Source organism: Myxocyprinus asiaticus, chromosome 19, assembly GCF_019703515.2.
Source record: "Myxocyprinus asiaticus isolate MX2 ecotype Aquarium Trade chromosome 19, UBuf_Myxa_2, whole genome shotgun sequence".
In the NCBI taxonomy this organism is placed as follows: Eukaryota; Metazoa; Chordata; class Actinopteri; order Cypriniformes; family Catostomidae; genus Myxocyprinus; species Myxocyprinus asiaticus.
In genome coordinates, this window is record NC_059362.1 from 45,312,047 (window position 1) to 45,329,304 (window position 17,258).

The window sequence follows — 17,258 nt, forward strand, 5'->3', positions numbered from 1 at the left end:
AATGTAAACATACACAAAAACATTGATTTTTACTAAAAAAATGAATTTCTTTTATTCAAAACACATCCACTGATAAGTACAAAAACAAAGACAATCGTTTTCATGTCAATCAGTTTAGCCAGAACCTTCTAAACAGTGTTGGGGTCCAATTAACTTCCGTTTTCTTTTTTAGCAAAACAACTGGGGGAAACTTTTTGGTACAGTTGGAGGGCTACCAAAAGAACATAAAATGGTAAAAAAAAAAACAACCCAGATTGATTGGCAATCAATACAGTGTAACAATGTACATGGGCAACTGTACTCACAAAAAGAGCTCCTACTCTAATCAGGCAAGATGGATTCAACAGGAAGGCCCTGAGAAATCAAACCTGTTCCTCTCAGAGGTAAAACATGTGAGCAGCTGAAACAGACGGCGGTTGAGTTGGCGCTCGCAGCCACTGCAGTCTTACGGAGGTGTCTGGGACAAGAGAGATTAAACTGTTGAATATCAAATCCAAAGTTTGGAAATGTTTGAGTTTCCCCAAGGTGTTTATGAACCTGGATGAGCTGTGGAGCCCAAACAGGAAGTAAAAAGCAAAAGTTCAGTGCTCGTTTATTTCCCAAGTCCAATCTTCTTGGCTTCAGTTTCATAAATCAATAACCTCCACATTTTAACTATGAAGACTTCAGCTTCTTCATCCAGCACCTGTGGAAATATTTAAATATTTAGGTAATGTAGCTAATGCAAATTGAAATATGACTGCTCAGAGTCTTCGAAATGGTGTTGAAGACTGAACTTACCATCGCAACATCATCTAAAATGCCTTGTGGTGTACTGTGGGCCATCACCTGAGAAGAAATGGCAACACTCATCATTAAACACTTGATCTGGTACAGAGAAGTAACTAAAACAGTGTAAACATGTGAAACATTCAGGTATGTGGAGGTTAGACAATCACGATGGTCACAAAGCACAGCAGCAAATACGGTTTAATTATAAGGGTCAGAGAGAGGGTGGAAAGTGGTTTTAAAACTAAACATTGACAAACATGAGAACTTCAATGGAGAAAAAAATCATTTAATACCACAACAGAGGGTAAACCAATAACAACTAGGACTGGGAGATATATCACAGTGATGCATTCATGATGATTTTGCTGGTGATATAAAATTAAGAAAAGTTGTAAACATTAACACTTTTTATATGTGCTTTATTAAAAAACAGGAATACATGCCTTAAAGTAGGCGTTTACTGCCTTTCAATTAAATATATTTAATATTTCATATTTTTTTTAATTAGATTTTTACTGTCTTTCAATTACTTTGATTCTATTCTTGACTAACAAAATCTTGTTTTAAATAATTTTTTGAATCTAATCAAAAGTAGATTTTTTTACTGTATTTCAAATATTTTGAATATACTTAAAACTAGATTACTGTATTTTAATCACTTTTTAATATAATCTTAAAACTAGATTTTACATTATTTCAAATGAATATTTTGAATGCAATTAAACCTAGATTACTGTATTTTAAGTACATTTTTTGAATCTAAACAAAACTATTTTTTACAGTATTTTAAATTACTCTATTTTATTTCAATTACACATTTTAATCTACTCAAATCTAAATTTTTATTGTATTTAAAAAAAATTGTATTGCAACATTATCTACTATTTTTACTGTATTTTAATCAAATATTTGAATATACTAAATTTTACTGTACTGTATTTTTACTGTAAAATTTTTCAGTTATAAAATATTTTGAATCTACTTTCAAAATACACTTTCGATATATATTTTAAGCTTTAATCACGCAGCTCTGAGCAACCATTCTGAAAAGAAAAAAACACAGTGGTTTACCTTTGAGCAAACAAAGTCGACTAATGTAGCTTCTTCTTCACCAATGTACTCTACAATCTTCTTATTGATCCACGGTCGAATGCGCTTCTCCATAAGATTCTGAATAGTGATACATTCAAAAATAAATGTATACAATTTACAACAACGCTTGAGACATAAGTAGCAACTCCCCCCAAAAAATAACACTTAAGTCATTCTCACCGTATCAACGACAGACCAGTCGAGCGGGTAGTTGAAGAGCTCTGGTTTGGCAGTAGGAATCTTCTCAATCAGACTCTTGATGTGTTTGCGTTTCTCCTCTGTGTTCACGCCTTTACCACCGGCTGCTCCTCCATCTCCTCCCTTCTCCTCGTCCTCATAGTCTAAAGGCACCAGCTTTCTCTTGCGCGGCACTTCGTCCACCTCATCATCGTCAAAACGGTTGAATACGCTTTCCACCGCCAGCTTCTTCCGCTTTGCTACACTTGGCTGACTTGGGCTACCAGTGGCACCTTAACATTCGATAGAGAAAAATAGTGAAACCAGAGCCAAATATGGCAGAGAACAATACACAGAATTGGCATATGAAGTACTTCCAGAATATATATATATAGATTTTGAATTGATAAACAAATCAAGACTTAATCCTTCATAGGTCAATGCTCATTTATAGACATTTTTCTAGACATTATAGAAAATCCAAAAATAGGGACCAAAATTAGCATTTTAAACCAATACTGCTGGAATTTCATAACTCAAACTAGTAATCAAGTTATGTAAACATCAGTTGAAAAAAAAAGGCCTAACATTTAAACTAGAAAACATTTGTTAAATTAAACAGAACTGTTAAACGTGACACTTAAAGTCAGTGAAATGATCCCAATTAAAATGGATAAAATGGGAACAACAGCTCATACATGTCACATTTACACCCTAGCTGTATGTCAAGACAACAACCTGAATTACAGGTTGAGAGTGAGCGCTGAACCAGTTGTCTATTGAAGAATACAGCGGTCAAAATTCAAAAGCAAGCGATCGCCGAACCCGTTATCTATTGAAGAATACTGCAATGAAAATCCATATGCAAGTGAATGACAAGCCAGTTGCCTATCGAAGATTATTAAGGTCAAAACTCAAACGCAAGCGATCGCCAAACCAGTTGTGCACTGAAGAATACTGCGATGAAAATCCAAATGCAAGTACACGACAAATCCGTTGCCTATTGAAGATTAATAAGGTCAAAATTCAAACAAGCGATCGGTGAACCCGTTGTCTATTGAAGAATAATGCAGTGAAAATCTAAACGCAAGTGCATGACAAATCTATTGCCAATTGAAAATTATTAAGGTCAAAATTCAAACGCAAACGATCAGCGAACCGTTGTCTATTGAATACTGCAATGAAAATCCATACGCAAGTGAACGACAAGTCCGTTGCCTACTGAATATTATTAAGGTCAAAATTCAAACGGAAGTGATCGCCAAATCCATTGAAGAATACTGCGTTCAAAATTCAAACAAGCGATCGGTGAACCAGTTGCTATTAAAGAATAGCGTGGTCAAAATTCATACGCAAGCGAACACCGAACATGCAGTCTATTGCAGAATAATGCAGTGAATATCCAAATGCAAGTGTATGACAAATCCATTGCCTATTGAAGATTAATAAGGTCAAAATTCAAACGCAAGCGATCGCCGAACATGCAGTCCATTGCAGAATATTGCAGTGAAAATTTAAATGCAAACGATTGCTGAACCCGTTGTCTATTGAAGAATACTGTGGTCAAAATGTAAACGTTAAGCAACCGCCGAACCCGATGTCTATTGAAGAATACTGTGGTCAAAATTCAAACAAGCAATCGGTGAACCAGTTGCTATTAAAGAATAGTGTGGTCAAAATTCATACGCAAGCGATCGCCGAACATGCAGTCCATTGCAGAATATTGCAGTGAAAATTTAAATGCAAACGATTGCTGAACCCGTTGTCTATTGAAGAATACTGTGGTCAAAATGTAAACGTTAAGCAACCGCCGAACCCGATGTCTATTGAAGAATACTGCAGTGAAAATCCAAATGCACGACAAATCCACTACCAATTTATGATTATTAAGGTCAAAATTCTAAAGCAAGCGATCGCTGAACCCGTTGTCTATTGAAGAATACTGCAGTGAAAATCCAAATGCACGATAAATCCACTACCAATTTATGATTAATAAGGTCAAAATTCTAAAGCAAGTGATCGCTGAACCCGTTGTCTATTGAAGAATACTGCGATGAAAATCCATACACAAGTGTATGACAAATCCGTTGTCTATTGAAGAATATTGTGGTCAAAATTAATTGCAGTCTATTGCAGAATATTGCAGTGAAAATTTAAATGCAAGCAATCGCTGAACCCGTTGTCTATTGAAGAATACTGTGGTCAAAATTTAAACGTTAAGCGACCGCCGAACCCGATGTCTATTGAAGAATACTGCAGTGAAAATCCAAATGCACGACAAATCCACTACCAATTTATGATTAATAAGGTCAAAATTCTAAAGCAAGCGATCGCTGAACCTGATGTCTATTGAAGAATACTGCAGTGAAAATCCATACACAAGTGCACAAGTCCATTGCCTATTGAAGATTATTAAGGTCAAAATTCAAACGCAAGCGATCGCTGAACCCGTTGTCTATTGAAGAATACTGTGGTCAAAATTCAAACAAGCGATCGGTGAACCAGTTGCTATTAAAGAATAGTGTGGTCAAAATTCATACGCAAGCGAACACCGAACATGCAGTCTATTGCAGAATATTGCAGTGAAAATTTAAATGCAAACGATTGCTGAACCCGTTGTCTATTGAAGAATACTGTGGTCAAAATTTAAACGTTAAGCGACCGCCGAACCCGATGTCTATTGAAGAATACTGCAGTGAAAATCCAAATGCACGACAAATCCACTACCAATTTATGATTAATAAGGTCAAAATTCTAAAGCAAGTGATCGCGAAACCTGTTGTCTATTGAAGAACACTGCAGTCAAAATTTAAACGCAAGCGATTGCCGAACCAGTTGTCTATTAAAGAATACTGCGGTGAAAATCCATATGCAAGTGAACGAAAATTTAATTGCCTATCGAAGATTATTAAGGTCCAAATTCAAATGGAATTGATTGCCGAACCAGTTGTCTACTATTAAAGAATACTGTGGTCAATTTCAACGCAAGCGATTGCCGAACCCATTGTCTATTGAAGAATACTGCGGTGAAAATCCATATGCAAGTGAACGACAAATCCGTTGCCTATTGAAGATTATTAAGGTCAAAATTCTAAAGCAAGCGATCGCTGAACCAGTTGTCTATTGAAGAATACTGCGGTGAAAATCCATACGCAAGTGAACAAGTCTGTTGCCTATCGAAGATTAAGGTCAAAATTCAAACGCAAGCGATCGCTGAACCCGTCGTCTATTAAAGAATACTGCAATGAAAATCCAAACGCAAGTGTATGACAAGTCCGTTGTCTATTGAAGAATACTGTGGTCAAAATTCAAACAAGCGATCGGTGAACCAGTTGCTATTAAAGAATAGTGTGGTCAAAATTCATACGCAAGCGAACACCGAACATGCAGTCTATTGCAGAATAATGCAGTGAATATCCAAACGCAAGTGTATGACAAATCCGTTGCCTATTTAAGATTAATAAGGTCAAAATTCAAACGCAAGCGATCGCCGAACATGCAGTCCATTGCAGAATATTGCAGTGAAAATTTAAATGCAAACGATTGCTGACCCCGTTGTCTATTGAAGAATACCGTGGTCAAAATGTAAACGTTAAGCGACCGCCGAACCCGATGTCTATTGAAGAATACTGCAGTGAAAATCCAAATGCACGACAAATCCACTACCAATTTATGATTAATAAGGTCAAAATTCTAAAGCAAGTAATCGCGAAACCTGTTGTCTATTGAAGAACACTGCAGTCAAAATTTAAACGCAAGCGATTGCCGAACCAGTTGTCTATTAAAGAATACTGCGGTGAAAATCCATATGCAAGTGAACGACAAATCCGTTGCCTATTGAAGATTATTAAGGTCAAAATTCAAACGCAAGCGATCGCTGAACCCGTTGTCTATTGAAGAATACTGCGGTGAAAATCCATATGCAAGTGAACGACAAATCCGTTGCCTATTGAAGATTATTAAGGTCAAAATTCAAAAGCAAGCGATCGCTGAACCCGTTGTCTATTGAAGAATACTGCGGTGAAAATCCATATGCAAGTGAACGACAAATCCGTTGCCTATTGAAGATTATTAAGGTTAAAATTCAAACGCAAGCGATTGCTGAACCCGTTGTCTATTAAAGAATACTGCAATGAAAATCCATACGCAAGTGTATGACAAGTCCGTTGTCTATTGAAGAATACTGTGGTCAAAATTCAAACAAGCGATCGGTGAACCAGTTGCTATTAAAGAATAGTGTGGTCAAAATTCATACGCAAGCGAACACCGAACATGCAGTCTATTGCAGAATAATGCAGTGAATATCCAAACGCAAGTGTATGACAAATCCGTTGCCTATTTAAGATTAATAAGGTCAAAATTCATACGCAAGCGATCGCCGAACATGCAGTCCATTGCAGAATATTGCAGTGAAAATTTAAATGCAAACGATTGCTGAACCCGTTGTCTATTGAAGAATACCGTGGTCAAAATGTAAACGTTAAGCGACCGCCGAACCCGATGTCTATTGAAGAATACTGCAGTGAAAATCCAAATGCACGAAAAATCCGCTGCCTATTTATGATTAATAAGGTCAAAATTCTAAAGCAAGTAATCGCGAAACCTGTTGTCTATTGAAGAACACTGCAGTCAAAATTTAAACGCAAGCGATTGCCGAACCAGTTGTCTATTAAAGAATACTGCGGTGAAAATCCATATGCAAGTGAACGAAAATTGAATTGCCTATCGAAGATTATTAAGGTCCAAATTCAAATGGAAGTGATTGCCGAACCAGTTGTCTACTATTAAAGAATACTGTGGTCAATTTCAACGCAAGCGATTGCCGAATCCGTTGTCTATTGAAGAATACTGCGGTGAAAATCCATATGCAAGTGAACGACAAATCCGTTGCCTATTGAAGATTATTAAGGTTAAAATTCAAACGCAAGCGATTGCTGAACCCGTTGTCTATTAAAAAAATACTGCAATGAAAATCCATACGCAAGTGTATGACAAATCCGTTGTCTATTGAAGAATACTGTGGTCAAAATTTAAACGTTAAGCGACTGCCGAACCCGATGTCTATTGAAGAATACTGCGGTGAATATCCATATGCAAGTGAACGACAAATCCGTTGCCGTTTATGATAAGGTAAAAATTCAAACGGAAGTGATCGCCGAACCAGCTGTCTATTGAAGAAGAATAATGTGGTCAAAATTCAAACGCAGGGGGGACCCTGGGTAGCTCAGCGAGTAAAGAAACTGACTACCACCCCTGGAGTCGCGAGTATGAATCCAGGGTGTGCTGAGTGACTCCAGCCAGGTCTCCTAAGCAACCAAATTGGCCCGGTTGCTAGGGAGGGTAAAGTCACATGGGGTAACCTCCTCGTGGTCACTATAATGTGGTTCACTCTCGGTGGAGCGTGTGGTGAGTTGTGCGTGGATACCGCAGAGAGCGGTGTGAAGCCTCCACACATGCTATGTCTCTGCGGTAACGTGCTCAACAAGCCATGTGAAAAGATGCACGGATTGACAGTGTCAGACGTGGAGGCAACTGAGATTCGTCCTCCGTTACCCGGATTGAGGCAAGTCACTACGCCACCATGAGGACTTACAGCTCTCTGGGAATTGGGCATTCTAAATTGGGGAGAAAAGTGGGAGGAAAATAAAAATTCAAACGCAAGCGATCGCCGAACCAGTTGTCTACTGAAAAATACTGCAGTGAAAATCCAAATGCAAGTGCACGACAAATTCGTTGCCTACTGAAGATTATGGTCAAAATTCAAACCCAAATGATCACCGAACCAGTTATCTATTGGAAAATACAGCGGTCAAAATTCAAACGCAAGCAATCGCCGAACCAGTTGTCTATTAATGAATACTGCGATGAAAATCTATATTGAAGTGCACGACAAGTCCATTGCCAATTGAAGATTATTAAGGTCAAAATTAAAAAGTAAGCGATCGCTGAACTAGTTGTCTATTGAAAAATACTGTGGTCAAAATTCAAACGCAAGCGATCGCCGAACCCGTTGTCTATTGAAGAAAACTGCGGTGAAAATCCAAATGCAAGTGCATAACAAATCAGTTGCCTATTGACGATTATTAAGGTCAAAATTCAAATGCAAGCGATCACCGAACCTGTTGTCTATTGAAGAATATTGAGGTCAAAATTCAAATGCAAGAGCAAACTAAGTTTTCTTCCCAGTTTGTCTAGCTCTTCAACCAAGAATCATTTCACTGCATCTCCCTAGACGCAACACGAGCACACCTAGTTTGAGGCTCAGGCCGATCTTGGGGCGGTTCTCCTCCTGAGGCTGGACTTCTGGGGGAGAGTTCTCATGAGGGATAATGATGCCGCAGGGTGAATCCTCTCGGGGTGTGTTGGGCGTGGCATTACCGCTGGCTGAAGACACAGAGGGAGCGGACATGATGGGCCTCATGGTGGGTTTGAGGCAGGGTTTGGATTCCTCCTCATCCTCTAGCTCCTCCCCTTCCTCAACATCATCATCATCATCATCATGATCAGATGGGGTGTGGGCATGAACATGTGCTTCACCACTTCCCTTACGCCTGTCTCTGTCCCTGTCCCTGTCCCTGTCCCGCCCCCTGTCTCGCTCATCTCGTGAGGGTTTGTGAACTTTCTCCTCCTCAGGCTCGGGCTTCACTGGTGGCTGCCGCAAACGCTCTGCCTCTTCCTCCATCTGATGGACAGAAAGACACCAGTGGACACTTAAATCATTTCTTTCCAAAACAGAATTGTCTGAATCATGTTCCACAACCCACTACCATGGTTGGGCAATAGCAAAAAAGTCAGAGGAACCATCATTTCGACCCAACAGCCATTTTAGCCAATACATATGTATATATATATATTGCAAGCCAAGTACAGTAAAAATCTATTTAAAAAAAAATAGATAAGAATGTTATTGTATAATTTTCATTAATATGCACCATCATAACAATGTAAAAAAATAAAACAGCAATATTTACTCCATTATTATTATTTTTATTATTATTTAAAGCATGAAAAAAAAAAAAAAATATTTTAAATCAGAATTTTGAATAAATTCATTGGATGACTTATGGAAATGAATCGAACAAAGTCTAAAACAGTTTTGTTTTCCCCAACTGAAGTTTCATTCAGAGACGCTATTAAAAACAATCTATGCCTTAATCTGTCTCTCATACTTGCAAGTTAGGAACCTTAATGGCCTAATATAAAGCACATTCAAATCACTGAAATTCACGATCTTGCTTTTTTTATTTCACCAGCATAAAATAATCGTAAATATATCATCTAAATATATACTACCAATAGTATACATAAGCACAAAAAGACATATTTAAATAAAACAACGTTTGTACAGTAATGAAGTAAACAGTTGTAGACTCACCCTGCGTAACTCCGCGTCTGGATCAGGGTGTCCCTCGGCCAGCAGTCTCTGTCTGATCTCCTCCAGCTCTTCCTTCTCTCGTTTCCTGTCACGCTCGTCTAGTTCCATCTCTTTCTCTCTGTCCCGAAGTCGCTTCTGAAGAGCGCTACCCCTGCAGGCAAAACAGAGGAACAGCACAGACCTGTTAATGCACCTGAGCGTCCTAGACCATCTGTTGCATATTGTACACAAAAATGGAAAGAGCTGACTGAAATCTAGCGGAGTCATTTAAACTGTTCACTAGAATTCACCTGTAGTATTTTGGGTCATCCCTTTCGTCATCATAATCCTCCAGAAATTCCTTCAGTCGCTTTCCTTCTTTAGCCTGAAAGGATGAGACAAACAGAAGAAAAAATATCAATAAAAAACTAAAATGAGCTAAACTGTATTGTGTCACCAAAGTGATTAAAGTGTGTCACCAGACAGTTCTTGCTCTAAAATCTGACCAAACATTCATTGAATTCTGTATTAATGTGCAAAGATGCTATGCTGTTAAACAGACTACAGTAAGGCTAATGAAATATGTTACTTGGAAGAATTGTTAATTGTGATTAGATTATCAAATGTAATTCTGTATTGAACATTGGTGTATTTATACAAGTGCAGTTGACAGCCTTTAAAAAGCGCAATAAGCCACTAAGGCATGCATTACAATGATTTTACCAAAGCCCTTTGTGGCTTATAGCAACAGAAATAAACAGTACTTTATTTAACCTTGTGTGGCCCCGCGTACACATGCATGGATGTTGTATTTTGGCTTCGCTATACACAATACATAATTTAAATTAAACCAGCTGAGCTCAGTTCAGGACACTGTGCTGTCAGTAAAGGGTTAAACTTCCGACGCACAGAGTCATGTGACAAAACAACATGGTGCCAACCACAGCGGAGTTTGTCTTTGGGAGAAACTCCAACAAAACTACATCTGGTAAAAAACCTAATTAAGTTTTCACATAGAAGCCTGTCTGAGTCAAAATATTAGAGTGTCTATTTTCATACTATATGCCATTTTAAAAATCTGAGTTATCGCCACGCTGATAAACAAAATGTACACTAATGTGTACTTTAGCGCATTTTCCCCTAAGAAATACTATATTTACTGTGCGTTATCACATTGACAATCAATGGATGCATCCAAAAGCTGAAAAATGTGTCTTTCAGAGGCTTTATATGGAGTTAGGATGAAAATAAGGTGCATTTCAAACTGTTCTGAGACCAGTGCAGACAGACAGCACACTGGAGGTTAAGTCATTCACTAAGTAGGGAGCATTTTATAGCTCTCTGTGCAGCTAAGTGCATTCACTCCTAAAATCCGACCAAAAGTTCAGTTTCAGGCTGCAGATGATGTATGGATCACTCAACATGTTTGACAGACATGTGACAATGATAATCAGTACATCGATTCAGAATTTATAATGTATCATTTTATTTTAACATGGTTGACAGTGATTGGATGATGCTGGACATTACTTTGAATCAGAATTATTTAATTTCTGATGTAATATCTGTAATGTCTCAAAAACATGAATACATAACACTCCTACAAACAAACAATTTGATAAAATAAAAAAATGACTTTCTATAGCTTGATATTATTAAACTTCTCACAACTTAGTCCCGCTGTCCACATACACTGATCAGCCACAACATTAAAACCACTGACAGGTGAAGTGAATAACATTTATTATCTCGTTACAATGGCACCTGTCAAAGGGTGGGATATATTAGGCAGCAAGTGAACAGTCAGTTCTTGAATTTCATGTGTTGGAAGCAGGAAAAATGGGCAAGCGTAAGGATCTGAGCGACTTTGACAAGGATCAAATTGTGATGGCTAGATGACTGGGTCAGAGCATCTCCAAAACAGCAGGTCTTATAAAGCTTGAGCCTCCACACACACTAGGTCTCTGCGGTAATGCACTCAACAAGCCATGTGATAAGATGCACGGGTTGACTGTCTCAGACGTGGAAGCAACTGAGATTCGTCCTCCGCCACCCGGATTGAGGCGAGTCACTACGCCACCACGAGGACTTAAGAGCGCATTGGGAATTGGTCTTGCCAAATTGGGGAGAAAAAAATAAAATAAATGCTTGCCATGATAGAAAGGTGTCAGAACACAGTGCATCACAGCTGGCAGCATATGGGGCTGCGTAGCCGCAGACCGGTCAGAGTGCTCATGCTGACCCCTGTCCACCGCCGAAAGCACCTACAATGAGCACGTGAGCGTCAGAACTGGACTATGGAGCAATGGAAGAAAGTGGCCTGGTCTGATGAAACACATTTTCTTTTAGATCATGTGGATGGCCAAGTGTGTGTGCGTCGTTCACCAGGGGAAGAGATGGCAGCAGGATGCATCATGGGAAGAAGGCAGGCCAGCGGAGGCAGTGTGATGCTCTGGGCTATGTTCTGCTCTGAAAACTTGGGTCCTGGCATTCATGTGGATGTTACTTTGACACGTGCCACTTACCTAAACACTGTTGCACACCACGTACACCCCTTCATGGCAACGGTATTCCCTGATGGCAGTGGCCTCTTTCAGCAGGATAATACGCTCTGCCACACTGCAAAAATTGTTCAGGAATGATTTGAGGAACATGACAAAGAGTTCAAGGTGTTGCCCTGGCCTCCAAATTCCCCAGATCTCAATCCGATTGAGCATCTATGGGATGTGCTGGAACAACAAGTCCGATCCTTGGAGACCCCACCTCGCAACTTACAGGACTTAAAGGATCTGCTGCTAACGTATTGGTGCCAGATACCACAGGACACCTTCAGAGGTCTTGTGGAGTCCATGCCTCGACGGGTCAGAGTTGTTTTGGCAGCACAAGGGGGACCTACACGATATTAGGCAGGTGGTTTTAATGCTGTGGCTGATCGGTGTCTGTGGACATACATTTTTAGGAAAATTATTTGCTCTGGTTTATTGCATGTTTACGAGTGCAACAGTCTGGTTCTGGAAGTAAAAATCCCATTAATTTATCCCATAGATGAATTGATTTTCAACGATAACTTATAAAACTTTAAAGACAGACCTACTGTGAGCAACGAGGTTGTTCATCGATGGTATACGCTTCTGTTGAAGCCATTCGTCTGCGTTCTCAACTTCATTGTTTAAAATTAGTGTTTGATAGCGGAACTCATGGTAAACAACTACATTACCCGTGGTACAGCAGAGAAAGATCCACCAATCAGAGAACCACAGACAACGAAACCCGCAAAACGTGTCTCGAAGCAACTGCGTGCTCCCATGACGCACTGTGAATGACGTTATCGAGTCGGTGTCTCTTCACCCTTAAATTACTTACATATTTGTACATATCGGGATATTTTGCAATAAACGTAAAATATATTGTTTTAATACTTATAATCAACAAACTAAAATCAATAGTTTTATATATTCCCATTGATTTTTTATTCAAATGACAATTTGCAATGCTTCATGGGATTGTAGTCCATGCCCTCAGTAAAGACGGTAAGTACACAGCCTTGTACCTTTGTCTTTATGTCCAATTTTAAAATACTGCCTCAAAACAAAGTTTGTGATGTTGTCTCAGGATGTTAACCCCTTAAACTCTGGTGCATTTTTGGGCTGCTGCACGCAATTTTTCACACTCCAATTTAAAAGCTCACCATTTACACATACTGTGGACTAATTGCAAAAAATTGGTCTCTTTTTGCAGAGAACCCCCCCAAATAACAAAATCATAAATAATATTGTTTACGTTTATAATCTTATGATAAACAAAGCTCTTTTTTTTTTTTGTCCTAACTTTGTAAACATGTAATTCTGGGTCTGTTCCTTAAAGAAGGAACCCTTAAAGTGCTACGGACTAATAACTTCATTAATGAACATCACAAACTACTCATTTCGATTGCTGATTTCAATACACTATATAGAAAACCACTTGTTTACCATTTCACGGCGGCGTTCGTCCTCTCTCTCCATCTCTTTAGCGTAATCTCTGGCCTTCTTCCTCTCTCTGAGCTCCCAGTTTTTCAAACGCTGTTAGGTGACGGAAAAAAGAACAAATGTTTGACATTAAACAAAATGACCTGCGCAAAAGAGTCACAGTATTTGAAAGAAAACATACAGAAGTCAAATTGTTCACCTCCTGATACGCAGCTTCTTTCTCTCGCAGTTTGCGTTCCAGCTTGCGCCGTTCATACGCCTCTTCCTCATCCTCCTCACGATCTCGCTTCTTCTCCTTATCTCGCTCTCTATCGCGACTCTGTTCTCTGAAAATAGACAGTGCCCCATCATGTGTGAAAAAAAGTTTGTATCTCATTGTAGAGAATGTAGACACAGAACTACACAGTGTGAATTTTGAAGATGTGGTCTCGTATATAATGATTGAATATTTGTAATATAACTGAATATAAAATGTTCCATATCCAGCCACTAAACTAAAGAAAGGTGACTTTTTCTGGCCTGGAAATCACAATTTTAAAGTTTCCTGATATTTTCAGGTTGTCTATCATGGGAACCCAGATTTTTGGAACCCAGAATAAAAAAATTTAAAAAAATGTACTACCTTAACTGGAAAAAGCCCTGGTTTAATCTATAACTGATTGATTTTAAATTAAGTCTAAATATCAAACAATTGTGCAAAATGAAACACCGGATCATGTGATGCGTGTACCTGGATCGGCTGCGGTCTTCGCTGTGGTCGCGGCTTCTGTCTCTCTCCCACTCTTTCTCTCTCTCACGCTCTTTTGTGCGCTCACGGTCTCGATCTCTTTCCCTCTCCCGTTCTCTCTCTCTCTCCCGCTCCCTCTCTCTGTCCTTCTCGCGCTCGCGGTCTCGCCTTTCACGCTCTCTCTCGCGTTCCTTGTCTCTCTCCTTCCGTTCTCGCTCCAGCTCTTGCCTCTCCTTCTCTCTCTTCCCTTTTTCCTCTTCGAGTTTCTGCAGGAAAATGGGGAAGGAAGATTTTGGGTGATTCAATGATCACATACGAGACGAGTGCACAACACAATATCACTCTGAGGAAGTGGTTTACAGTCCCCGACACTTTTTCACTCATAAACAGTGGGGTCCAAAAGTCTGACATCACTGAAGATGCTATTTTGCACATTCTCTAATTTAATAAAAACTTTTACTACAACTAACATAATTAAAAACAGCATGATTTGATAACGTTCCTAAGATAATTTTGTTTGCGTCAATGATTTTGTTCAAAGGAGTTAAATGTGCTTACATTCGATAAGTCGCTTAGAATATGAAAAAAATAATTTTTGCAATTTAATTTAGTGGCACAGAAAGTATACGAGTCACCTTTAATTATATTTTCATTTAACATAATAACTTTTGTTTGTTTTACTTTTTTTTTTTTATACCAAAACATTAAATAAAAAAAATAAATTAATTAATAAAAAATAAAAAAAACGATTTTCAGTGTGGTCTCACATTTTTCGGATACCACTGAATATTGCGACAGAGCAGCATTTAATTCAGGCAATTTTTCATGGTTTACCCAAGCTGAGACAAACCATGTTGTTACCGGACAGGGTCTCCAAATTGGGTCATACTTTACTTGGTCTCACAGGACATGCAACTTCACCCCTTTCTGCATTTACTGGGAAACCTGGAAACCACTTTTTGAATCATTAAGTCAACATTTAAAAAAGCTCAGAATGAGTCGAGGGCGCTGTAATCTCTGTCTCATCACATAAGCAATAGAAAGTGGCTTCAATCCTTGTGAAACTAGGTTGTTTTGTGCACTTACAGGTGTTGGCTAGCGACTCAGTGTGCTTCCGTGGCCCTACAAGCCTTTATTGTTAGGCCTGGGAGGAAAAGCAGGTCACAGGATTCACAAGGAACACAAGTCAAACTATTCTCTTTGCTTACAACATGTTATAAATGGAAGCTCACATTCTCACAAACAACTTCCAAACATTTTGCAAACGTTGTGATAATGCATACTTTAGATTTGCTACTTTGCAGCTCTTCAGGTTTGGATAGAAAAGGCAACAAATGAATGTGTAGAAATTGCTTACCCCAATGCAGATGACACAGGCTCTCAGAGGGTTTGACTTAAGTGATTATGAAATGCACGGAGGAACTGCATCACACACACAGCTGTTATATTCTCGATTAAAACAGCTCCCATATCACGGTTTGCCAAAATATCCAAACACTGACAGTCTATCAACGATGTCTACTTCTAGATCTGAACTCTCCTGGATTTGGACTCAATTATAAAGAAAATGAGGCTCCAGAATTTGCACATGGCGACACTATTTCTGAGCCGTGGGTGTCATGTAACTGTTGGCAGTAGCAAACAAATAAAACGGGTGAAGAGAGAGACAGAAAAAAAAAAAACAGCTCTAACAAGAGGGAAATAAGAGGACTGGGGTTTCAGGCATTAGGGCGATTCTCACGCAACATATCAAGAATATGTCCTCGTCATATTCAAACCCAAATCAAAAATATTTTAAAATATATTAAGTTATATTTTGCATAAAGAAAATGAAGATTTTTTGCATTGTGGCATTATTGAGGACACTTAAGCGCATTTTACCCCCCCATTCTAATTTGCCGTAGACGTCCGGATGTTGTACTTTTACTATTCCCATTGCTGTTAATGATCATCTCATTAGTGTAACAGTGGTGTATTATAGTAAAAAAACAAATGCTGCTATGTAATGATTTTTTATTAAACCAAGTGAGTACTACAAAGATGCATAAATACTTCGCAATTTAAATATTTAATGAGGTTTTTTGCATTGTGGTAAAATAATATCACAATGTAAAAAATGTTAATGGCTCTTAAAATAGGCTTCATCTTGTATATGCAAAAATATAATTTCTTATTGGTTTCTTTTGCTTTTGGAGTCAAAGAGAACAATGACATTTTCTTGACAGGTTTCATTAGGGCCCTATGATTTAAAGGGCTTAATATATATAAATGCACAGTTAATCAAATTTAATGAAGCTGTCATTAAAACATACAAATTGAAAATGCTTCATTCGGTTGTCCGCCAAAATAAAAGCTCAACTTAACTAGATGTGTTAAATTGAAAAAAAATTGCAACTGAAATATATTAATACTGTATAGTAAAATTAAATATTTAATTTAATAATAATAATAATAATAATAATAATAAATCAATTTCATTTTAGGAATATCTCACGAGCAAAAGTTCTGTTGTATTTAATAAAAAGCTTATAATGCATATTGTGATACTTTGCAATGCAGCACTGTTTTTGACTACAAAAAAACGTTTAATAATAATAATAATTATATATATAATTATTATAACTCCAATGTTGTGTTTTGGATTGCGCTCTGAGGATCTGTATAGATGCACTTCATTTAATAATAAATAATAATGAAATGGTATATTAAAAAGTAAATGTTCTGTTTTCATTTGGTAGAAATGTTATCAATTCATTTAATTAGACGAAATTAAAAAAATAAAACTGAAAACATGGAATTTAAAACTGATTTCATAGGGTCCTAATTTCATGAGAATTACCCACTTAGCTTTGTATAACTCCAAAATACAAATAAATAAATAATCTTGTTTATAATGCTTTTTGATGCGATTTAGTTACTGCTAAATGGTGCAAAATAACCTTAAAAGTGGCCCTTCCTTAAATACACACTGCTTGTACATTACAATTATATTGCCTTACAATATATGGGTTATATTCAAGCAAGAAGAAAAACTTCACTGGGTAGCTTTGATGGACACAGATTTTAGATCAGTAAAATTAATAACATTTACAGTATATTATAGTCTAATTTTTTAACTAGATTACCACATTTCAGTGTGATAACAGTAATAGTGATGATTGTCTTAGCA

At 37.9% G+C, this 17,258-nt stretch overlaps 1 protein-coding gene and 1 long non-coding RNA gene across 5 annotated transcripts in view; one reads left to right on the forward strand and one right to left on the reverse strand.

The window, feature by feature from the left end:
• Positions 1-22: 22 nt before the first annotated feature.
• LOC127409614 (RNA-binding protein 25-like) overlaps positions 23-17,258 on the reverse strand; it is a 27,981-nt gene continuing 10,745 nt past the window's right edge. Inside the window, exons 9-18 of the mRNA XM_051644298.1 lie at positions 14,093-14,355; positions 13,562-13,688; positions 13,366-13,455; positions 9,706-9,779; positions 9,416-9,566; positions 8,290-8,722; positions 2,044-2,333; positions 1,843-1,941; positions 781-828; positions 23-685 (exon numbers count right to left, since the gene is read on the reverse strand). Of these exons, the coding sequence (XP_051500258.1) occupies positions 593-685; positions 781-828; positions 1,843-1,941; positions 2,044-2,333; positions 8,290-8,722; positions 9,416-9,566; positions 9,706-9,779; positions 13,366-13,455; positions 13,562-13,688; positions 14,093-14,355 (1,668 nt within the window). The 3' untranslated portion in view covers positions 23-592. The remainder of the gene's footprint in view (positions 686-780; positions 829-1,842; positions 1,942-2,043; positions 2,334-8,289; positions 8,723-9,415; positions 9,567-9,705; positions 9,780-13,365; positions 13,456-13,561; positions 13,689-14,092; positions 14,356-17,258) is intronic.
• LOC127409758 (uncharacterized) lies at positions 2,340-6,492 on the forward strand. Of its 4 annotated transcripts, none has more exons than XR_007892030.1 (5): positions 2,340-3,058; positions 3,277-4,348; positions 4,458-4,785; positions 5,123-5,892; positions 6,005-6,116. It is a non-coding gene; the product is annotated as an uncharacterized LOC127409758 (long non-coding RNA). The 4 variants fall into 4 exon arrangements; XR_007892029.1 differs by lacking the exon at positions 2,340-3,058 and having other exon boundaries at positions 3,799-3,931; positions 4,038-4,348; XR_007892032.1 differs by lacking the exon at positions 2,340-3,058 and adding an exon at positions 6,394-6,492 and having other exon boundaries at positions 4,219-4,348; positions 6,005-6,281.